Consider the following 24,126-nt stretch of genomic DNA (forward strand, 5'->3'; position numbering starts at 1 on the left):
TTAATAAAACTAAATTGGAAAAAACAACAAGGTGGGTGAACTCTATTGGACGGCCACTTCAGTAAATGTGCTTTATTACTTTCCACCGCGGCTCTAAACAGTGCAATGCCTCATAATGGCTACTAGGGGTCAGACTACGGGAAAGGGGGTCAAAGGGACACGTGTCAGAGTCAAAATTAATTTTCCCCGTGATCCTATTTAAATACATTATGACGCTAACATCCGCCCCAGGCATGAGGAATCTCCACCTCCACCTTTTAACATTTGCAGGATGGACGAGTGTCCACGCCTGTTTCCCCTTTGACGGATTTAGCTACGTATCTTTCAACTGTTACAGGGAAAGCTTGACTAAGCAATCTGCAGTTAATTTCACACTTAACGCTCCGTGTGCTGCAGAGTACAAACGGAAGTTTCTCCCTCAGGGCGCCCTGACCTCCCTCCCTCCCTCCCTCCCCTCCCACCCCTCAGGGCATCAAGACCAACAATTCCTTCCAATGCATGGATGCACAGGGGCTGCTTATCCTCCCACTTAACCTCTTCACAGTTTAACCGTTGATTACAGCCGCACCTCTATGGATCCGCAGTCCAACTCCATTAGGTTTTAAAGACCACCTTGACTTGTGGTCCCTCTACTGTCCTCCGCTCTATGAGTTCCCCCAACGTGAGGAGAAGCAAAGTGGTTATCGATGACACAATCGACTGAGCAAGCTTCAATTTATCTGCTGTTAGAAACGTGAAGTGTCCCCCGGTCACGTACCAGCTCTGTTATCTCTGTTATCCCTGTGGATCCACCAGTTATTTTGTAATCATTTTACTTTACTTTGTATTTTTGTGTCTGCGGTTTTCATCTGTCTTTGAATAACTAAATAACAATTTCAAAAATAGATAAATAATAATAATGTGACGAGCCAATTGAGTAATAATCAGGCCCTGGATGGCATTGCAAATGTTTTCCAGCAATGAATCGATTTTACATCGTTGCAACAATTCACACCGTGAGTATCTGCTGGTAAAAAATAATTTGTTCACAGCAAAAGTTAGTTTCATCATTTCAACATCCTTATGACGTCCCTATTGGGCAAAGAGGCTCACGGAGTCATACTGTATCATATACACTTGGGATCGGAAACACATGCGATTATCAAATCACTTGGCCAAAGGATCCCCTGCTGCCGCACGATCATTGAGCATTGATTTGTTACACCGAGGCATCTGCAACGGCAGGCTGGTGGCCCCTCTGGGGACCGAGTCACAGTGGATTGCACGCGTTGGATTCCCATTGGTTTGTAGACGTCAATCCTCCGAGCGCCGACCATTTCTCAAGGGAGCGTTTAAAAAAACGTGGGTGATTCAATCGCCTAAGCCACGGCAGCTCCTACAGGTCGTCAATGCCCGTTGCAAGAAGACGAGGGGCTTAAATTGCCGCAAAGAACACGGTCATTATTTTTTTTGCGGAAAAGGAAATGGAAATGATTTTTTCACGTCTCACACAGTTCTTTGAGTTTTCCCAAAGCCAATCCGCAGCAGGCCTGTAAGCGCCAACCTTTGTTCTTTATTTATTCAATCCTATGAATTACTTAATAAAATATAAAAAGACATACCCTGTTGGTTTATTATTTGCGTAATTTCCCAAGTGTAATGTAATGTAATGGGCAATAAATCTGACTTATTAATCACGTGCTGTACAGTTCTCGCCATGCTGCAGATGTTCAGGTGCAAACTAGTACACACTGTGGACTGAAAGAACCTATTCTTCGTTGCCCTTTTCCACAAAGCTATTTGATTATCTGCTGGTACAGCGTGTTGAGAGTCTTTCTGTCGGTGGTTGGACTATGAAATATTCGGGAAGAACGTTGTGCCTGCAGCTCTGTGCAGAGTCCTAGTGTGACCATTATTGAACGGGCCACGAGAGAGAGAGAGACACACACTCTGACACAAATAGAAAGGAGCTTCCCTCTTTGGGGAGTTTGAACCATCGGATAGTTAGTTGGAGCTCCAGTGGCATGTTTCCATCGATGCGACCCTGCGAGCTGCAAAGGCCTTTTCTGCTTTCACTCATTCCAGCTGACGACTAATCCAGGTATTGTTGCCTCGTCCTTTTGTCTTATTGTCTCATCTGGTTTGTTGTGTTCCATTTTCCTCTCTCTGCACCATTGATTGCTTCTTCCGTCTTAATCTGTCTGAAAGGTGCTTTTTTTTTGTTGAGTCAGAGAGAATTTTAGGTCTTCTACCTTCCTAAGACCCAAATCAAAATGAGCGCAAACCAATCTGTGACGGAAAAACATTGTTGGAGAATTGTGGGCTGACGATTATCCGCCGAAACGTGTATAGTAGCCAATACTGATCGGAAACTAGCACCTAACTTTGTCAGGTCGGACGTGTCAATCAATTATTTTTAGCAGCAGGAGTTTGGTACGTGGCAGTTAAACGTTTGAAGGTGTTTGTTCCACTGCTAGAAAACATACTGTGGCATGTGGTCATTCTGCATGTAGTTTTCTGGACATTTTTCTGATAACAATACTGTCTAATTTGGAAAAAGTCAATTAAACAAGGCTTTTAAAAATGCGTTTAGAAGTTAATGAGGCACCCAGTAATTTAGTTAAACCTACTGAAGCATTAATGAGCACCACTCATCCCAATTACAGCAATCTCTCTCACTTTATCTCCACACACACACACACACACATTACATTTAAGATTTGCAAAATTATTGATTGTGTGTGTGAGCGCGCGTTACTGCGCATGTCTCGATCAAGCGATGGGGGGGGGGGTCGGAGGAAGTGCGAGCCCATCGATCGGGTCGGGGGGTGAGGGGGGGGGAGAGGGGGGCTGCCTGCAGCTCCAGCTGCCCACTGGGTGTGAAGGACACTGATGTGACAGCACTAATTACACAGGCAGGAAGCGAGGTAGGAACATTCACAGAAGCATTCACGGGGCTGCGCTGGGCTGGACCCGTCCTCCATCAGCCACTCTGCACGTCCCATCCCTCTGGGGGGGGGGTTATTGCGAATCTTAACACTAATCGTTTACTATCACAATTTGCGATTTCAAAACCGACGAACCCTCAGTAACAAATTACTTTTAGGCGGTGTTATTTCTAGCAATGAGCCATTTTGGAACCATTTGAACTAATTGGGATCCATCCTTGAATCCAATATTAATTTTGTCGCAGTGACTGTAAGTGGCCCAGATTTTCTAAAGCAAATGTTATGTCATACTCTGGGACCTTTCTAGTCTAGTTACGCACCGAGAATCACCACAAAATGCTACTTCTCACATTTTACTTCCGAAAGAAAAAAAGGAAAACTCAAGTTCCACATAGCTTTTGCGTATTTGATGCTGTTCTCTCTAACCTGTCACCAGCGGGAACAGGGTGGCCTTAAACAGTGCTGGTGGCGCTAAACGTGTGAATCGTTGCCACGTGCGATAAGTTACCCCCACATTTGTTTTCCATCGATTTGGCCTCCCTTTTAATTATTTCCCCATTGATCTGCACTGTGGCCCTACATGCAGGTCAGTGAACAAGAGCTGTTCTATGCCAGAAATAAAGCCATGATGCACACATAAGTCAATGAAACACACATGCATGTACAGAGAAGACAACGCTGACATAATGACAGGAGGGAAGACACACACAAGTGTATAGGTAAACAAACTAATGTGAACATGCATTGCCGTTGTGCATTATGGAGTAAACCAGTGGTGCTTTTTGTGCCACGGAACTTTCCATTGATACACGTTAGGCCACGGATCTCCATCTTAACAGCTGGTGGTGGTTGGATCTGATTAATGCCTGATGTCTGTAGTCGCCGAGAACAGTTGAGGAGATAGTCGTAGATAAACACCACACCACACAGCCTACTGCTACACACACCTTACGCCTGTTCACATTTTCAGAAACACTCTGTTTCCTCTGTGTTAGGATGGACCATGGAGACCATGGAGACCGTGGGACGGGCGTCTCTCACCTGCGCTATGAGGACGAGGAGGGTAAGAGCGCGTGCACAGTGTGTGGCTCATGTTTTAGATCCGCGGTGGTGATGGACCCTTTGTGACAGTAATAGAAAGAGGAAATCAAGCCGTCACACTTTGTCTCTGGGCGTTATCATGAGTTGATTCATCGCACCGTCTTATTTGCTCTGAGAGCTTGTGTGGGTGGATGGCGTTAATGGACTGAAAATGAGGAGTGAGGATTGAAATGAGATTGTGTATTTTTAAGTCTGTGTTTCAGGGGCTTTGGGAGCTCTGCTTTGTTTTGTGTTTTCTGCCTTCAGCCTGAGCAGCAGGTTCTACATATTGGTGGTTCCACCTGTGGTTTGTTGTGTAAATAGTTTTAAAGTGATTCCCTGATTACCTGTAGATGATCAAACTCGTATGATCCAGGTTTTTGTTGCAAAATAGGATTTTACGATTCAAATGCTTCTTGAAACGTAATACTGAGTTTGATAAAGTTGTGGACTTTGAGGAATTAATGAAAGAAGTTAAACAATCCGACAGAGTTACTTCCTCTCAGCCAACGATTTGGGTGTGTCTTTCAGAAAGCGTTCATCTAAGGCTCTTCTATGGGTAAAACTCATTCCTTAAAGCAGGATATCTTTGTTCTACAGAAACCCATATTAGCCTTTAATTCATAGACTGCAAACCATTCCCCCCGCATCCACGTAACCATCCAGGAACTGTCCACATTTGCCTCCCAGACCATCAGTCCATCTACATAGGCGTCCCGGTGCCTCGGGGATACCGACGCAAACGCAGGCGAAGGCGCTCGAGTCGCGAGGCGGCTGAAATGGACCGGGGCAGACACTTCACCCACCGCAGGCCAGAAGAGCACAACCGCTACGGCGACGTCGAGGAAGGACTGCTGGAATCAAATGAGCCGAGTCTACAAGACATCAACCACACAGGTGATGACATGAGATGATGGGGGAAAGAACACGCAATGGTTGTGACAGGGGGCCTGAGCAGTTACCCCTTGTATCTCTCTTCCCGCTTCAGGATTTCATCATGAAACCTGTGACGTTTAGAGTTTGGCAGGAGAGGTTTAACAAACGACGCCACTTATTGTAGGAATTGTAGGATGGAATTATTTTGAGGTCTTGAACGGTACCAGGAAACAAAAGTCAGCACATCAAAGCCTGCTTATAACCATAAGTCCAACAACTTTATGTAGGCGGCACGCTTGTAGAACTTGATCCAAGTGAAGTCTGGTGTATTCTGCACACAGCTGCCCAGGAGGCTTTTACCTCAAACATTTAAACGCTTTCAAAAAGAAGTGGCACAAACATGGTCCACAATTTGTCACCGATTACAATTCTGTTACACCCTTCTACATCATTCATTGTATTGGATTTTGTTCCTTCTAGCAGCTTTAACAGAGAAAAGAAGCAGTCTGAGTCACAGCCTGCGTAGCTTGTGTTTCCCGTTGGAGTACTGAGTAGCGTGGCAGAACGCTGCTGCTTTGTCTTTCAAAGACTTTGTCTCGGGAAGATTGTCAACCTTGCTAAACCGATCCGGTGTATGCGGCGGCGTGTGCAGCTTAACGCAAATGTGGTACTTCGGAACGTGTTAGTGCACGAATATGAATAATGCATGTAGTGCCATTACCGGGAGGAAAGTCTTCAAGCACAGAAAAGATGCAAAAGACAACAACGGGCGAAAATGTTACACAATGGGGGGGAAGTAAACAACTTGTAGAGCGTTGGAATAAAAATGAACTCTGCATCATACGTATGTTTTATATGAAAGGTGTACGTGGTCATGAATGGTATTTATCTCATTTATTTTGCTTGTCATTAAAATAAAACAACACATAATTCATAGTTAGTCCAATATAATTGAATCCCCCGTGTACAGCTGTTACCATACAACTCAGTGTCAGCTGACAGCTTATTACCCTGAAGCCCCATCGATGAACACTGGGTCCCATTCAACCTCCATACGGTAATGAAATGGATTTCATGTACTGTAGGCTCACAATTGAATTCCTATAATCAGGTAGGCTTCAATACTGCTGTCATTACTGCTGTAGATGGAATGACATGCGTACAACAGCTGGTTGCAAACAGGGTCTAAGTGAAAGTATTTATAGTTTTGATCTCTGTGTCTATTGATTCAGATTTGAGACCATCATAAATCAAAAGAACACGGTAATCAGGGCTAATCTTTTTTAATAACATGTGTTAGGTTTCATTTAATAATTAGCCGACCCTGAACGCCTGTTAAAACTCAATCAATGATTGTATAAAATGTAAAGCAAATACAATTTGATTTCACAGTGTCGCCAGCGGCAGAGCGGCTACGTTACATCCTGAACGAAGATGATGACATGCCCACGCCGACACTCTTCACTGAGATGGACACTCTACAGCGAGAAGGAGGCGAGCTGGAGTGGAAGGAGTCGGCCAGGTGCATGAATGTACCCACACATGCACAATCTAATTAAGACCCAGTCGTGCTTCTGGTGCACACACAATTGCTCTTGTATATTGGTGCTTTGCCTTTGCTTAAATATTCTGAAGTCCACTTGAAAAATGAGGGAATGCTTCCAAAATACATGTTAGTGTGCAGCAAACTGTGTTCATACGTTCAAAGTCTTAAATATAGTCGCAAAATCATTAAATGAGCTAACGTGTTTCAGCCTGTGTGGGACTTTGTTGAGGAATTACACACAGAACAGGTAGTAATAGTCTACACAGCGAATAGGAGGCGATCAGAGGACTCAGATAGTAAGATATCAGGTTAAATAATAAAAACATGAAATATCACTATAAGAGATAAAGGGGAAAAAGTATTATATGTACATACTAGATGGGAGAGAAGCAACATATCTTCAACATGGGTTCAGAGAAATTGAGAAGAATAGGCAAAAAAATCCATTGATGTATCCACTGGTTGAGTTTTTAATTAAAATGAGATGTAGTTGATCAGTACAGAGTCTTAAGACCTGTATTGTGCTGACTCAGTCGCTTGATATAGAGAAGCAATTTAAGGCAGAATTCATTACTCTCATTGGCTTTATCAGCCTTTTTCCTGCTTTGACACGGGAAATATCACAAAAGCTTAAGATATATAAATGTATTTTTTTCATATGATGTTTGAGTAGGAGCTGTCATATTTATAATTTTGAAAAACAGAAATTAAAGTCAACTCAGAAAATAGCAAGTTTGCTAAATCACGACGTGAGCACTGTCGACTTTTTACAGCATGGATTACATTAATGCAAAATTAATCCCGAAACAAAATCAGCCAATATGCAACCAGTTGGGATTGTCAGACTGTGGAGTGTTATAAGATCAGGGGTGAGATCATTTCGGAAAGGTGATAAGAGGGATTCTGTGCGGTTTCTCCTTGATTGAGCCGACGTTTCTGCTTTTTTTCCCCACAAACAAACCTCCTGCCTCCTATTTGTAAGTGTCACGCCCGGGAGCTGCAGGCTCAAACCACAGACCTCTACCCAGTAATTGGCAACAGCAGTGAAGCTGAGATGCTGAGCTCAAAGAAATCTCCACGGTTGCATATTCCTCACCTGTGTCATCTCTCTCTCTCTGTGGGGTGTTGCTGCCTTCAGGTGGGTAAAGTTCGAAGAGAAGGTGGAAGAAGGCGGCGAGAGGTGGAGTAAACCACACGTGTCCACGCTGTCCCTGCATAGTCTTTTTGAGCTCAGGACGTGTCTGCAGACGGGAACGGTGCTGCTGGACCTGGAAGGCTACTCACTACCGCAGATAATTGGTAACTAGCTAATGTCAGCTTAGATATTGTTAGCCATCCGAAACGAACCGCACGGGGAGTCAGCTGTTTTATGGAGTGAATGGTTTTAGTGTACCATGAATTCAGCTCACCCCAGAGTGCAGAACAGCGAGGTGGAGGCTGCATATTGAACCCTGGACCTCTCGCTCGGGCCTCATGCCAAAAATCAATAGAGTGTATCTCTACAACTACTATGTCTAATTATAGATGTATGCACACCCATATCATAACAATCCCTCAACTTTTCCTGTTGACATTTGCGTGACACAGCTGTCGACGCATGCGTTTTCCACTTCCCGCATACTGCTCACCATATGTCAACGGGGAGGCTGCAGATGCATTAGTATGGCTTTGTCAATCCATTCGGTAATCAATAGAAAAGAAAAGTATACGAGCAGTTACAGGGTTTACCAGATTACGGCATGTGGGTGCAACTCAATGCTCGTACATCTATGCAGTTGCTTATACTGTGTCTTAATTTCCCATTAACGTTACATTAAGTGACACCTTTGGCTCTGTGGTCTACATTTTACATTCACATTTTGATTGAGCTGTTATCTGGCTTCCACATGTGAATTAATGAAATTGAGAACACTGGATCCCAAATTCCTCATGTGAAATTGAAACGTGTCCATTTCCAGATGACATCATTGAGAGACAGATAGAGGAAGGCATGATATCTCCGGAACTAAGAGACAAAATCAGTTTTGTCCTGCTGAGGAAACATCGACACCAGACCAAGAAGCCAATCCACCGCTCGCTAGCCGACATTGGCAAGTCCACCTCCTCCAGCAGTGAGTGCCCAGCTATCGGAAATGATTATGTCGCTTTAATCTAAAGATGATTGACAACACTACATACGATGATGTATTACGAAGTGCCATCACGCAAAAAAAACACTTTGTTTCCATGATTAATAGCAATTCCTTTATTAATGTCTACCGCACCCTGGTGCCATGTGTAATTTTGCAGCTTCTGAGAAATGCATTATGCATATATTGCACTCACTTGGTAAATGAATGAAGGTAATCCTGCATTCAACAAGGCTCATATCCTCCCCGAGGGATGTATTAATGTTTGATGAGTTAATTACCGCTGCAGCATTTCCTCATCTCATCTGGGCAGGACACCTACTGCTAGAAAAATCATCAAACCCCTCAACTCCTCTGCTGCTGGTTGTGTCTGTTTCTGTCTCCCTTGCCAGATCGTAACGTGGGGCCCCGAGGTGGGCAGGGGACAGGGACAGGGACAGGGACAGGGACTGGACCGGGGCCAATAGCGAACTTTAATCGATCCACAGAGGACCTCCGAATCAAACAGCAGTCTGCCAACTACGGCCGCCTGCGTGAGTGTCCGTCTGCATGCACGGCTGTCCATTACTGTGATTTATTTTGAATTCAGGAGAAAGCCTCTGAGACGGCATTTGATCCTCACAGAACTGTCATACTAATTGACACCAAGAGACTGTGGACTTTCTACACTTTTACTTTATAATTTATTTTTTTGATGTCTAATTGTCATGTGGAACAAACCGCATTCGTCTCGCCGGCGAGGGTTTGTCTAAAGAAGAGGTAGGAAGTTGCACATATAAAGCATTTACTCAGAGTCCAGTGTCAGCCATGCTGATCTGCTATTCATGAGGAGAATGCTTGACTCAAGCCCTTCAGACACTCATTCCAGACACGAGCCATTTGTTAACGGGCCACCATTTGAGTTATTAATGTCTTTAAAATGTAAATAGTGTTCACTACCTTTAGGGGAAATAACCTATTTCAAGCTACAATAGATTGAAATCTCAACAATTTAGTGTAATAAAACAGTTTGGCTTGAAAAGCTTTTTATTCATTTTGCTAGCACCTTAAAATAAGTTAGTAATTTAAAATAGCCGCAGCACTGTAGCTCATTGTACTGCCAGAAAGAATAACGTAATGTTGTAATTATGATGTTATAACTGTTGTTGTTGTTTTTTTATTCCAGGTCATGCACAGAGTAGGAGTATGAATGATATTGCAGATTCTCCCAGCTCAGACCAGGTGAAGACAAATGCCTTACGTATCATACTAACACATTAGAGAGTGAGGTAATAAAAAGAGGTTTTGCTCAACAACCTCAAAATCCTGTGTGTTTATATCTGCAGGGTTTGGCCTTTATCGTTGAATTCTTATTTTTACACTTTGGGGCTTTCCATCACCTGAGAGAGGCAAATTGACGTCTCACCACAGTGGCGAGAACCAGCTCAGTCCTTAGGGTCATCAATCTTAAATTGCTGTTGCCGGTGAAAGTGACAGCTGGTGACGGAGGAAGCATGCAAGCGCATAACGCCCTCATTTGTGGAGCTGATGCAACAACCGGACTTAGTGACGCATCTTAGTGCTGTTATTACTTGGATTAGGCTGCCGAGCTTTGGAGCGGGCAGGTCAGGATTGAGTGTCATTCACAATGACGGCTAATGTCCAAAAAAACGAATGGATGCAAATGTGTTATTTGTTGGTGCAACTATGGCGACGAGCGCCGGTTGTCCAGTTCCCTGTAACCCAGTTATGAGTGGTTGGCTGGATGCTCAAATTGTATTTACAGGCCTAGAGTAGGTCACATGGGACGATGGACAAGTGCTAGTTTGTTACTGCATGTGAGCGTGTCTGTATCGAACGAGGACCTGGAAAAACATGGATCTCGTTGTCCGGTCCGCGTGCTCGGCCTTCACATGTAGCCGCGGATCTGCGGTGTGTTTTATTGGCGAGGCTCTTCATTACTGAGTGTTATTGTGTTGCCATCCAATATCCTGACATCTAATCAGTCAGGTCGGGCTCGCTGGCCATCTCTCTTTCATTCTGGTTTTGCCGCCCTGATTACTGCTGTTCAACGCTCATGAAATAAATAATACGTGGTTGTTATCTTGCATATTTCTGCCGATTTAACGTCACCCTCCCAGACTCACTGTTAGAACAAATTATTAGGATGACACTTTAATGATCAATGCGGGGAGATCCAGTCCCTGTAGCCCCACATTAGTGGCTGCGACTAATCATTACTTTTACTATTGATTTACTGGCTGACGGGTTTTTTTCATTGAATATTATAAAATAATTAAATATAAGTACAGTGACTGAGATGCTGACATTTCAGCAGCTGTAAACAGGGAACATATGCCTATGTGTAGAAAATGAAAATGAATTAATTCGCTGTATATCTGCACAAATGCTGTAATCTAATTGTTTCACAAAAAGTAATAGATAGTAAGTGAAAAGAAAAAAATGACTGAAGCACCATAAATCCAATGTGGATAAAAAAAATACCTTTTAACATGTACTTTCCCTCTCTCCTTTTCTTAAGCTAAGAAATAAATTCATGAAGAAAATACCCAGGGATGCCGAGGCTTCCAACGTCTTGGTGGGGGAAGTGGATTTCCTCAGCAAACCTTTCGTAGCCTTTGTCCGCCTGGCCCAGGCTACAACGCTGGGCGGTCTCACCGAGGTCCCCGTTCCCACCAGGTGAAATCATTAGCGGCCTTTTGCTTCTTCGCCTCCACACAACAAAGGCCTCTTTCAGAGACACCTGGCCTCCCAGAACAAGCCTCACATTACCATTGTATTCTCATTACCACACAGATTCTTGTTTATTCTCCTGGGACCGCACGGGAAAGCCAAGTCATATAATGAGATTGGCCGAGCCATTGCAACCCTAATGGTGGATGACGTAAGTGCCATTGTTTATTTAAATACGCCTTTATTTTTTCCGTGACATGCTTTCTTTATCAGACGGTACGCTCTGACGCTTTCTCGCTCAACCAGTGGGAAGAGAACGTGTAATTTACAGTAGCGGAGTCGAAGCTGACATGTTTGTGCGCAGTGCTTGGATGGATTCTGTGAGCGATGCTGATTGCTGAGCATCAGTTAGGAGCACGGCGTCTGCTGGGATAATGAGTCACCCGTGGCTCGTCGTTGGGACTGTGTTTTTAAATAGCAAATGCAAGTAGTAAAGAAATAATAGGCTGTTATTTTAGCCTGCCAAAGATTTGCGCAAACTTACGTACTTACTGGCATCCATTGGGAGTTCTAACTGACTTGCCGTGGACCTGCGGTCCAGCATGTCGACATTGTCAGTGGGGTCAATTTAGCATGTCGACATTTGCTTTGTAGCCCGACTGAGACGCTTTTGTTTGTTGTCTGAACATGAATGTTAGTATACATGAATATACACTAATGCTACATTCATGTTCATGTATACTGTGGGTGAGTGGGCAGCACGGTCGTCCTCCAATCAGAGGGTTGTCGGTTCGATCCCAGGCCCGGCTAACCCGCATGTCGTTGTGTCCTTGGGCAAGACACTTAACCCAACATTGTTCCTGTAGCTGCGACTACAGTGTGTGATTGTTGTTGACTGATGGGCAGGTGTCACTGTGTATGGTTCTCCTGTCATCAGTGTGTGAATGGGTGTGAATGGGTGAATGATGTCATGTAGTGTTAAAGCCCTTTGAGTGGTCGGAAGACTAGAAAAGCGCTATAAAAGTACAGTCCATTTACCATTTAATGCCTTTCCTCATCTGAATGTGCCCACAAAGTAGCTCTGGCTAAAGAGGCCGAAAACCAGACATTTTAACACTGGCTATAATTGTAAAACATTTATCAGACAATATGGTCCCAATAGGTGGCCACTTTATCATTTAAGAAAGACATTAACTAAATCCTATGTGCAGTTATAAACTGGATTTAGGTCCATTTAGAAGCCCAGCAGTCAAAACTCCAAGAACATTCATTAACTGTTCTGAAGAATAGACTTAAGAAGCTCTGTGGGAGTCATTGAAGGTACCACATAGCTCTCCCTTGCTGCAGATACCTGCTGCTTTTAATTTGAAAAGTTTCACTCTGATGTTCCGTTCATTTTGGATGTCTTTGCAGCACGCAGTGACTATTTAGAAAGATTGGAACTCGACAAAATCCCAATATATTACCAATAAAAATCCCTTGATTATGCTCCTGTGCACAATGTTTCTAGGGCGCGATTTGTCACTTACTAAAGGAGTTCTTTCTAATGTAGCCGAATGAGGTCAAAATGTCAGTACAGCTTCAGAGGCCATCAAAGATAGTAAAGAGTCAAATCCTGTTATCAGAGTACTACATGGAGGGACGACATAGATTGTTATCGCCTCGGCATAAGCTAATTGAAATGGAGAAATCCTCTCGCTTTATCTCTCCATCTGCCAGCTCTTCAGCGATGTAGCTTACAAGGCCAGAGACCGCGAGGACCTCATCGCGGGCATAGACGAGTTTTTGGATGAAGTGATTGTGCTGCCGCCTGGAGAATGGGATCCCAAAATTCGCATTGAGCCGCCCAAGAAAGTCCCAACGGCTGACAAAAGGTTTGAAAGTTTTTTAATCCACATCTGCGATTCACATTAAGCAGCTTGGCCTGAAGCACAATGAGCTGCATTTAATCAGCAAGTAGCCTGCAGCTCAAGATTTAAAAAAAAAAACTCCAATACAACACTGATAACTTCATGGAGAACCCCTTCAATAATATTTTCTCATGTATTTTTGTGTAGGAAATCTGTGTTTTCCTTAAACGAGTTGGGGCAGGGGAACGGTGCAGCCGGAGGAGGAGGAGGCCAGTCAGAAGACGAGGAGATGCCGCCGCAACATGAGCTTGGAGAAGAGCTGGCATTCACTGGACGGTAGGTAGTCCAGGCGACACGATGGGCCGTGGAGAGGTTTTGGATTGAGCTTTCCCTGACTCTGGCGAATGGAAATTAAATGATTTTAACACTTTATTTGATGACAGAAAGAATAATCTTGGGTCACTGCTGCCGGTTCTATAGTGCTGTGCCTAAAACAACACACTCATCTGCATCTAACGCTGCGATCCATCGCGTTTTCTTCCGTTTACATTAGCTTCTGTGGTGGTCTGTACCTGGACATAAAGCGGAAGTTGCCGTGGGTGCCCAGCGATATCTATGAGGGTTTCCACCTACAGTCCATCTCCGCGGTGCTCTTCATCTACTTGGGCTGCATCACCAACGCCATAACCTTCGGGGGGCTGCTGGGAGATGCTACCGACAACTACCAGGTACTTGTTTTCTTGGATGAGAGCAGACACTTCCTGTAGTCTCGTGGTCTATGTTGAGTTTGTCAGGCATCCAGTAAAGACTCCAGGAAGTCACTGCTCCTAAGCAGCATGCATCCGGCTGTAAATTGGCTTTGACCTTTTAAAGCATGTTTTTTTCTACTGTCGGGTCACTTGTGAGCTTCGTGGACGCCGGCCGGCTGTCTCTCTAACCCTTGGACAGACTTCCGTCTGCTCCACGGGCTTTTTATTCATTTGCATTGCTGTAAGAGGACCGTTGCACTTCCCATCTAACTGTCACCAAGAAAGGAGATAAGCATATTTCAGAAAATTATTTCAGCCATCTGAATGTGTTTGCATATTTGAACAATTAAGAAATACTACAAGACTTCACCATTAATTCAATTTAAATTTCTCATTCCTAAAATGGTGATGCTATTTACTCTTGAAATGAGCCTCTTTCCCCTGACAGAGAGTCTCTGCCTTCATGAATAAGCCCCGGGCTCCACTGAACCGTGACGTCTGAGCATATTTAGCTCATTGTTGTTTTGCATCAGATGAGATCAGGTCTCCCTTTTCCTATTCCTGCATCAATACCTTATCCCCAATGCAAGCATCACACTCGCAGAAGCCCAGAGGAATAATTTCAGATAACTGCTTTGACATACGTTCACTCCTCTCCCCATCAGAACATGCCCGATGCACTAACACACTGCCGACACTTCCGCCTCTCGACCCCCAACGCACACACAAAAACATTTTATTTTTATTTTTCCAACAGGGTGTGATGGAGAGTTTCCTGGGAACAGCTCTTGCTGGCTCTGTCTTCTGCCTCTTCAGCGGTCAGCCCCTCATCATCCTCAGTTCCACTGGACCCATCCTCATCTTTGAAAAGCTCCTGTTTGAATTCAGCAAGTGAGCTTTTTGAGAGCCAAATGATCTTTCAGCAGACGCACAAAGTGGGAACACTGAGTACTGTACTTACTAGTACTGTTAACACGCTTTTATGAACAAAAAACAATACTGAATCCGCTCCACAATGTATGACCCCATCTTTTTTTTTAAATGATACCAGTTATTATAGTCTAGAAAAGGTAAGTTTTTCCTGTTTTTATTCCCCTAAGGTTAATATTTAAAACACATTCCCTGGCGGTCGGTATTGTAAAGTGAACAAAACTGCTGTAACCGCTTCGCTATTTAGTCTAAAAAGTTGCGACTAAAAGGAAGAAACTGTTTAAAGATGATAAATACACATATGTATATGAGCAGGGACTGAGTCATGTCAAACTATTGTGTAATAAAATTCCTCCATGCACATATGCTGCTCCCTATGTGACTGTATGGTGCCCAATGACTTAGTGCTGTGAGCTGTAGGCTCTACGTTTGTTAAATCATCTTCCTCTTCCGCGGTCATAGATATCCGTACCGATATATTCCTGTCACTTACATACACAAACGTCCTTCATCGATTCATTCACGATGCTTCTCTGACTTCTCGTCCCCGAAAGGAGCAACGGCATAGATTACATGGAGCTCCGTCTGTGGATCGGCATGCACTCCTGCCTGCAGTGTTTCATCCTGGTTGCTACAGATGCCAGTTTCATCATTAAATACATGACGCGCTTCACCGAGGAGGGCTTCTCCAGCCTCATCTCCTTTATCTTCATCTCTGACGCCATCAAGAAGATGGTGGGCTCCTTCAAATATTACCCCATCAACACCGACTTTAAGCCTGACTACGTCACTACGTACAAGTGTGAATGCTTGGCTCCGGACCTGAGTGAGTTCACCCCTTGGCTCAGGAGGTCGCAGGTTGGGGGGGGGGGCTTGTCCACTGGGTGGCAGTGTGGCTGCTAAGTGGCTCTTTTTGTCAAATTACCGAGTTAGCAAGAATGCTGATTGATCAAGAAATAGTAGTGATCTGAGAAATATGTTGTCATCGGTAAAGCCGTGCTTTTTCAAATAATATTCGGTCGCCGTACTTTAAAATGTATTATTCAGTACATATCTTCTGTTCAAATATATCATTTTTGTGTTTGTAAAAAGATACATTTTGTCAAACTCAACTTGAATTATTTCTATTGATTCATTCACAGATGTCGCCTCATCTGTTTAAAAAATGACATTGATTTTCAGTCATTTTTGCAAACATTCATTTCTGTAACTGACTTGTCTCTTGTCTCTTTTTGCCATGCACAAACAATTTGGCTACCATCTCTTGGAAGTGAGTACCTCTTTGTTTGTCTGCATGAGCCTCGGAGTGTTCTCTCTGCAGCCGCTGGATTCTCATTCTGTTTTGCCTTTTTCTTTTCTTCCTGTTGTTTACCTCCCCCCGTCCTCGCCCCCTCTCCATTCACTGTCTCATTACCTCCCTGCCTCTGCTTGTCCCTCTCCCATTCATAAACAGTGGCTGCAATGATCTTCAATGGTTTAGTTCCAATACCAGATAACAGCTCTAGTGTCTCTGGGGTAAGTACTTGTTTCTCCTTTTCATCTTGTTGCCTCTACATACAAACCTTGTCTCCTACAAAAATGAACCACATTTCAAAGGGAAGAGTCATTTGACGTAAATAGCTTATTATATAGGAAATAAAAAAGGCAACAAAAGTACTTTACACAGGGCACAAACAACCATCTTCTGGGTTGAAGACATAAGTCTTGTGATCCGTCCATCACTCCGACCTCGTCCTTACAGGGACCTTATTTGGGATTCGTCAAAAAATAAACCGAATCCGCCAAAGCCTCGAAACTCAATTCACAACGCGATTCCGTTTTATGAGAAATAGATTAGATAACAGCTTTTGGAGGCAGAGATGCTAATTTGTCGCATTGTGTCTCGAGCTGGAGGTTTAAAGGGTCGGAAATATCAGCTTTTCCCAGAATGAATGACTGGTGTTGTATTTAAGCCCATAAAATGGCAATGCTAGAAAAGAGCCACCTGTTTTGTTTACAGCCAAACTAAGTATTATCAAGTCTGTCTGGATAAAGAAGTCGCTTTATTCTCCTGTTTCTTCCCTTTGTCTGTTTCTTTCATCCAACCCGTCGTATCGTCTCACTCTGGACGACAACCTCGCGTCTGCGATGACAATGTTCGCTCTGTCTCTTTGCAAATTTTCCGTGTCAAAACGCTTCACTCTTCTTCATCCTCTCCTGTCTCCCCACCAACGCCAACCACCATCCCAGTCGAATGTGACAGGTTTGGACTGGAGCCAGCTGAGCAAGAAGGAGTGTCTTAAGTACGGAGGCTCTCTGGTGGGAAACACCTGCAAGTTTGTCCCTGATTTGGCCCTCATATCCTTTATTCTCTTCTTTGGCACCTATTCCATGACTGTGAGCCTCAAGAAGTTCAAGTCCAGTCGCTACTTTCCCACCAAGGTGACGAATTGAACAAAATGTATATCGTCTAGTGTTGCAATGTGAGTCAGATTTCACTGTCAGCTGGCAAGATGAACTAAAGTATACTCATTTAGCAAGTTTATCTTAATTATTTATTTGTCTTATTTGACTTCAGCAGCAGGTTTTTGTGTGAGTGGCTCTTGCACAGAGAATATATATATATATATATATATATATATATATATATATATATATATATATATATATATATTCTCAGATTCTCAGATTCAGATTCCTGCAGATTGGCAGGAAGCATATATATATGTATATATATATATATATAGGCTTCCTGCCAATCTGTGTCTCTGATGACATGTCTTTTTTTCCTCATTGTTTTTTCTCGCTCTCTGTTGACAGCTCCGGAAACTCATCAGTGACTTTTCTATCTTCATGTCCATCATGACGTTTGTGGGGCTTGATATGTTGTTGGGGCTCAAAACTCCCAAGCTAATCGTCCCCACAGAATTTAAGGTACCCATTTTCAAAAAACCTTTCCAAATCATGTAAAATGTGTTAATAAATTGTATAAATTAGCTGCTCTTAATAGTTTTTTGACAACACAAACTAAAGCAAATCATTGACATGTATTTAAATTGTATTTTAGTTGATAAACAAGTGCTTTTCAAGTGATCATACATGCTATAAAGGAATATTTTCAAAATTTGGAAAATACACTTATATAACTTCTTCCGGACAATTAGATGAGAAAATGTATATTGTGGTGATTCCACTCAACACGATTCTGATTTCTGTCTAAAATGTGGACGTCCCTCTGTGTAAACGGTTGAAATTGTGGCCCGTCGTCTCCCACCAGCCAACCCGACCGGGTCGCGGCTGGCTGGTGATGCCGTTCGGCAAGAACCCGTGGTGGGTTTACGTGGCCAGCTCCGTCCCTGCGCTCCTCGTCACCATCCTCATCTTCATGGACCAGCAGATCAGCGCCGTCATTGTCAACCGCAAGGAGAACAAACTCAAGGTAGCGCATATTCGTGGATGATACATATTTATTGCATTATTTAGGATTCGATTGATCAATAAAATGTATTTTTCGGAGAAAGAAAACGCCACAGAAACATTCAACACCAACCATTGCATTTCCCTGGCAGAAAGGCTGTGGGTACCACCTCGACCTGTTCTGGGTGGGCGTCCTGATGGCCGTCTGCTCCTTCCTGGGCCTCCCCTGGTACGTCGCCGCCACCGTCATCTCCATCGCTCACATCGACTCGCTGAAGATGGAGAGCGAGTCGAGCGCTCCGGGAGAGCAGCCTCAGTTCCTCGGGGTCAGGTTGGTCCTCAACGAGCAAGAAACGCAGAATTAAAAAAGGAAATTGTGACTTAATCCCTCGATGGCTTCCGCGGGCAATATCGCAGTATGAGTCACACGCTTTGTTAAGTCCTTTGTAATTGAATATTTGAAAGATAGAAGCCTTGTGAAATTAACTTGACAGTCGCTTGTGTATATTTCCTCAATGTCCAATATGCAGAGAACAAAGAATGACAGGCATTTTGGTATTTGCCCTCACTGGAGTCTCCATCTTCCTCGCTCCAGTACTTAAGGTATGAAGTATATAGTGGATGAATCACATCTTTAACCATGTAAACACTTACTTTTGAACAAATGCCTTCATGAAAACGTTTTTTAAGATCAGCTAGATGATAAAACCCCAAAACTTTCAATAGCAAATAAACAAGGGAAGAGGTTGGGTTAAATATGAATGAAACATTTCTTTTTAACTCAAGGTAAATTATAAAAATAAATGTTTACTCATTTATATTTTCGGTCTGTATTTACAGCAGAAAACTGTCAGAATTGTGACTAATAACATGTTTTCTGGCCTTCCTCCTTCCTGTAGTACATCCCCATGCCCGTGCTGTACGGTGTCTTCCTCTACATGGGCGTAGCTTCGCTCAGTGGAATCCAGGTACACTGTGTGCCATGCGGTTCACGTTATCGGAATAAATTGAGTTATTGCGGCTGGACATCTTACTTATAGCATTTCTGACTGCAGGCGGGAAGCGGCTTATTAAAGCTGCCGAGCAAACAAACAAGCAGCCAGGCAGGCGGGATCCGAAGGGTCCTCACACTTAGCAGAATCACAACGAGGGGGGGTTAGTTATAAACTTCCAAATTTAGTAAATGTGCAAATGTGGAATAGATGAGATACATCAAACTCTGGGGTGAATACATGAACTTTACCCGCGGGCTGCTGCACTGAATGCTTCTGAGGGCCATGTGTCTTGTTATAATAACCGATTTCAACAGTAACAATATTACAGATGCATTTTGATGAGTTTTGGCTGCAGCAAATGTTCCTCTGCGAGTTTCCTCTGTGAAGCTGAGCTGCGACGCATACAGCCCCTTTGTGATGAATCATTCATCGAGCTCTGCATGTAATTGACCTGTGCTACTCAGACATTTTTCACCTCCCTCTGTTTGTCTGCTGTTCCTCTGCAGTTCTGGGACAGGATTAAGTTGTACATGATGCCCTCCAAGCACCAGCCCGACTTCCCTTACCTGCGTCATGTTCCTCTGAGGAAGGTCCATCTCTTCACACTGGTCCAGATCGCCTGTCTGGCTGTGCTCTGGACCCTCAAATCCACCTTCTTGGCCATCATCTTCCCGGTTATGGTGCGAGATAAAACACAGCGTTTAATCAATCCAATGCTTTAGTTTTTTCGTGGGTGGAGAAACGAGGGGCTGCTGTTCTTCTTTTAACAGAAGTTTTTTTTAAAGCAGCATCACAAACAGATCATTTGATATGATTTGGGAACGCATTGAAATCCAGCTTGGATGCTTTGTAGATGTTCCATCACCTTGTGATGGTCAGATACAAACACATATCCAGTCGACGGAAGTAGAGATTTAACAGTTTTAAAGGAATCTCATTTTTTGGATGTTAGTGAATATCAACATAAGAGAGGCATCATGTCACTTTTAAAGAGTCCAACTATTAAAAGAGGAAGTGATCTGAGTGCCCCATCTAGTAGTAATTCATGTTAATTTTATTTGCAAATGCCATCAAGCTAAATCATCATCCGACTATGAATATTAAAACGAGGCTTGTCTCTCAGTGTATCTCCCGTGTTCAACCCTTCAGATACTGGGTCTGATGGTTGTCCGAAAGATGCTGGACATGGTCTTCTCCCAGCACGACCTGGCCTGGATAGACGACCTCCTTCCAGGGAAAGACAAGAAGAAGAAGAAGGATGACGATAAGAAGAAGGGAAAGGAGAAGAAAAAGCCCAAGCTAGACGACAGTGAGGAGGAGGTGAGGAACTCGAGCTTCTGCTGCCCCCCGCAGTAATGACGGGTCATGACACTCTCTGCTGTGCGTCTGTGTTTGTGTGCAGGACAAGTGTCACGCCTACTCCAACCACTCACCCAGCCCAGACTCAGACGTGGATCGCAGGTACTGTGTCCTCAAACTGCACATCCCCTACAAAGATCTTGTCTATCCTGATGTCGCACAGTCTCAGTGGGGAGCCTATTGCCAGGCTGCCGACACACACAGTCCTCTTTGACACGCACACACTCGCACACACTGCGCATGGGGAAAGTTTGTACATGCGCGCGGATTAAAGGCTCAGTTCACACACATTCCAAAAAGAAGAGCAACGTTACAGACCCGTGTGCAATAGAATGTTAAGTGGACGTATGATATCTGACGTCTGGACTCGATCACTCGCAAAACAAACGAAACACCACGTAGAGAGAACAGGAGGCCGCTGATGATAATCAGAGGTGGATGCCAGAAACAAAACATTGATTTTTTTTTTAGTGAGCAGTAAAAGAGCAACCAGAGCACCGTTGATTAAGCACATCGCCGACACATATACACACATATAGACATCATTTGGCTGGGTTTGGACATGAGTGCTTGTGGATGAGCATTGTGTCTCTCAGTAGCAATGCAGATGTGCATCAGAAGCAGCAAAGTAACGTTTGAATAGATTTGCAGAGGAAATTGTGAGCACCGATTTTAAATTCCATTCTCCTCCATTGCAAAGAGGTGACAGCAGAAAATCCATGTGAAGCATACTAAAAGTTAGCAGCTGAAACTCTGGCTTTCTGCTGGGCTCGATACCACTGCGGGGAAGATGTAATATGTTTTTTGGTTTTGTAGTGAACTGTCAAAAATGACCCCAAATCGGCACACTTTAACTGAACTGGCTTAAAAGCCTAAAATATTGATCACAGCAAACACAGAGGCAGACTATTGAGCTTGAAAGTCCATAAAAGCTCTTCTTTTGACGTGATATTGTAAAGCGTTGTATGTTGGTGCTGTTTACTTCCAAATCAATGAAGTGCTTTGTTGCAGGTCATCAAACAACACAATGCCGTTGTTACTTTTCGATGCATTCATCCATTGTCACGTGTTAAGAATAAATATGAATTAAGAAAATGGTCAGGTTTGTGCATGTACAATTGCAGAGAGATTATTTGCACATACATATGTTGGGTGCAAATAATCTCTCTGCAATTCATAGTCCAGTTTCCCCAAGTTGTCCTCTACATGCACTTTAAGGCAATGCAGATCATTGTACACTGTACACCTCAGCATACTGCCGTTCTTCATTGATGTCTGTTTTTAGTTTGTAGTGACTTTGAACATCTGGAATGCACGCAGTAGACTTTGCTCTGTGCCTCACAGCCATTGGTCAGGGTTCTCTGTTCGGATTCACATACATGGATTTTAAATAGATGAATGAATAGTGTGTGGTATATTGAGCCTGTTGTATATCTAAAGGATTTATGTCAGGCTAGTTTGTACACAAATGCATAATAATCAACATGCAACAAGCATCGTTTGTTTTGGTTGTTTCTTTTTCCTCCATGTGATGAATCACTTGAGCAAATCAGTCCATGAAGCTCACGTTCACATGTGAAATGTAGCCTGACGTAGAATGTTTACGCTCTGAACTGGTGACTTTTTTTGTCCCATAGACCGTTTTTTTCCCCCCCATTTTGGAAGATTTTCAAAACTGTGCTTCATGTCTGCATTGCTTTGAAGAGGCATGGTTTGGAATTGAAAACGTAATTTATTATTGATTATATGAACTTGTTTTGCAAAATGTTGTCATCTGTGGATAAGGATGAAAAAAAATATAACTATGTGATTATCTTTTATGCTTTTAAAAACTGCTTTGAATGCATTTCTACCACCTAACCTTACAAATCCATCTGTTTTAAACCGTTAAAGACGACGCCTTCGAATGAGGTTCTGCAATCCGTAATTTGTTGAAAAAAAACGTCACAACATGTACCGACCTAAACAGTGTGGCAGTGTTAGGTTGAATACAAATATGCATAAAGGGACACTTCAAAGTGTTTTGTCTTGTGAATTATTGAAGTTCTTAGATTTTTTTTAAGCACGATTTCCTCATTTAATAGTGTAGTTACTTAGTCAAGATACTTTAGGTTACATGTTTCTTTAATCCGTAGTTACATGTTAATATGAGGGCCCTGCGTTTACTTTTGGAATCAGAACATAAAAAGAAAGCTTCGATCTTTGCTCCTTTGCAAAGGAGGCCTCCACCCCCCCCCCCCCCCCCCCCACCACCCACCTTCCCCTCCCTCAGCGTCTCGTTGATCTTGTCTGTGGGTTTCGTGGTGGTAACCGGCGCTTGCCCTTCCTCAGCATCACCCTCCACCTGAAGATCTCCTGCCCGTCGTCTCCGTCCGTGCCCATGGGCCGAGGAATGTCCTGCCCCGTGCCCCAGGTCAAAATCGAGATGGAGTCGGACTACGACTCAGACAGCGACCACCACCGCCCTCGGGACATTAGCAGCGAGACCACGTTATGAAGCTCAGACTCTACACGTCTTTGTTGACAGAACAACGCACAACACAAAAGTGTGGGCCGACTACACAGCGCGGCCAGTGCTGACCCGCGGCGACGCCGGCTGCGAGCAAGCTGACCCCCGAACGGACCGACTGAAGTTGGACTGATCACTGCAGCTTCGTTGGCTTTTAAACTGGTGCAGCTTTGACAGATTTTGCTTTGAATAATATATTGAATATATTTATTTGTTTATTTGTATAATGTAAATGGCCGTAATAACAGAGTACATCTATATTTATTTGCGCTATATAGGATTATGTAGTAAATGTGCTAATAAGGATACAAATTAGCTGTATGATGATATTGTACTATCATTTCAGATCAGTGTGTGTGTGTACAGGGTTTTACTTTGAGGCAGGAGATGTGAAAACAGGCTCCATCTTAGTAACAGTAGCATATTAGTGTTTTGGTATTTATTTGATTGTGCTGTTGTTTGCCTCTGACCCCAGACAACCAACTGTCCTTTCCCTGTCTCCCCCCCAGTTCTACACATTAACCCTGGAACAAAAAGAAACAACCAAAAACTCCTGATGTTGTTGAAATGGATCGATTTATTAGGAACGCAATAGCAAATGGGTGTGTACTTTTGTTTTTATTCTCAAAGACTCTGTATGAGAACATAATTAACTTGAACCACAACACTTCATGCTTATGTCAATAAGAGGAAATTGACGGACATCATTTATGTAATTAAAATAGTTACTCTAAAGCATGTGGTTTGTCTTGTGTTGAACACAGTGACTTAAATACACGTCATCGCAAAAGCGAGTTCGCTTTCACACCAAAATGAAACGCAGTTGGTCGAAGTCATCACCTAATTAAGTGGAACGGGCGTTGACCGGATCATGTGACCAATCCACCCACCACTTCTTAATCATCTTCATCTTATACCGAGGTTTAAGGCCTCGGTTGTGCTTTCCTTAAGGATCGTCACATGGAGGCGGATTGTGTCTTTTTTTTTTTTTTTTTTTTTTTTTTACAAATCCCTGAGTGCAAACCGGAATTCTAGAAGCTTCTCCGAAGTTTTCTGAGAAACGGAGCAGTGGAGCACTGTGGTATGGATACGAACGAAACAGGGACT

General features: G+C 43.4%; 1 protein-coding gene across 1 annotated transcript; it reads left to right on the plus strand.

Annotated features, from left to right (window-relative positions):
- Nucleotides 1-1,939: 1,939 nt before the first annotated feature.
- On the plus strand, nucleotides 1,940-23,754 carry slc4a5a (solute carrier family 4 member 5a). The gene is made up of 26 exons (XM_040194697.2): nucleotides 1,940-2,080; nucleotides 3,923-3,990; nucleotides 4,698-4,904; nucleotides 6,276-6,405; nucleotides 7,568-7,728; nucleotides 8,388-8,540; nucleotides 8,951-9,091; nucleotides 9,724-9,779; nucleotides 11,080-11,237; nucleotides 11,355-11,442; nucleotides 12,951-13,105; nucleotides 13,289-13,417; nucleotides 13,635-13,809; nucleotides 14,588-14,721; nucleotides 15,315-15,586; nucleotides 16,241-16,275; nucleotides 16,990-17,181; nucleotides 17,560-17,673; nucleotides 18,017-18,178; nucleotides 18,309-18,487; nucleotides 18,687-18,759; nucleotides 19,056-19,124; nucleotides 19,658-19,831; nucleotides 20,301-20,471; nucleotides 20,554-20,612; nucleotides 22,842-23,754. Exons 2-26 carry the CDS (start codon nucleotides 3,924-3,926, stop codon nucleotides 23,005-23,007), a joined length of 3,420 nt encoding a protein of 1,139 aa, XP_040050631.1. The 5' UTR covers nucleotides 1,940-2,080; nucleotide 3,923; the 3' UTR covers nucleotides 23,008-23,754.
- The last annotated feature ends 372 nt before the right edge of the window (nucleotides 23,755-24,126 follow it).

Source organism: Gasterosteus aculeatus, chromosome 13 (genome assembly GCF_964276395.1).
Source record: "Gasterosteus aculeatus chromosome 13, fGasAcu3.hap1.1, whole genome shotgun sequence".
Lineage (NCBI taxonomy): Eukaryota > Metazoa > Chordata > Actinopteri > Perciformes > Gasterosteidae > Gasterosteus > Gasterosteus aculeatus.

Excerpts from the sequence above, each read along its gene's own strand:
- slc4a5a (XM_040194697.2), top strand. The coding sequence starts at position 3,924 with ATGGACCATGGAGACCATGGAGACCGTGGGACGGGCGTCTCTCACCTG. Across the intron at positions 9,092-9,723 it reads TGCCAACTACGGCCGCCTGC|GTCATGCACAGAGTAGGAGT; the intron begins GTGAGTGTCCGT and ends TTTTTATTCCAG. Across the intron at positions 15,587-16,240 it reads ATGCTTGGCTCCGGACCTGA|TTCCAATACCAGATAACAGC; the intron begins GTGAGTTCACCC and ends TCAATGGTTTAG.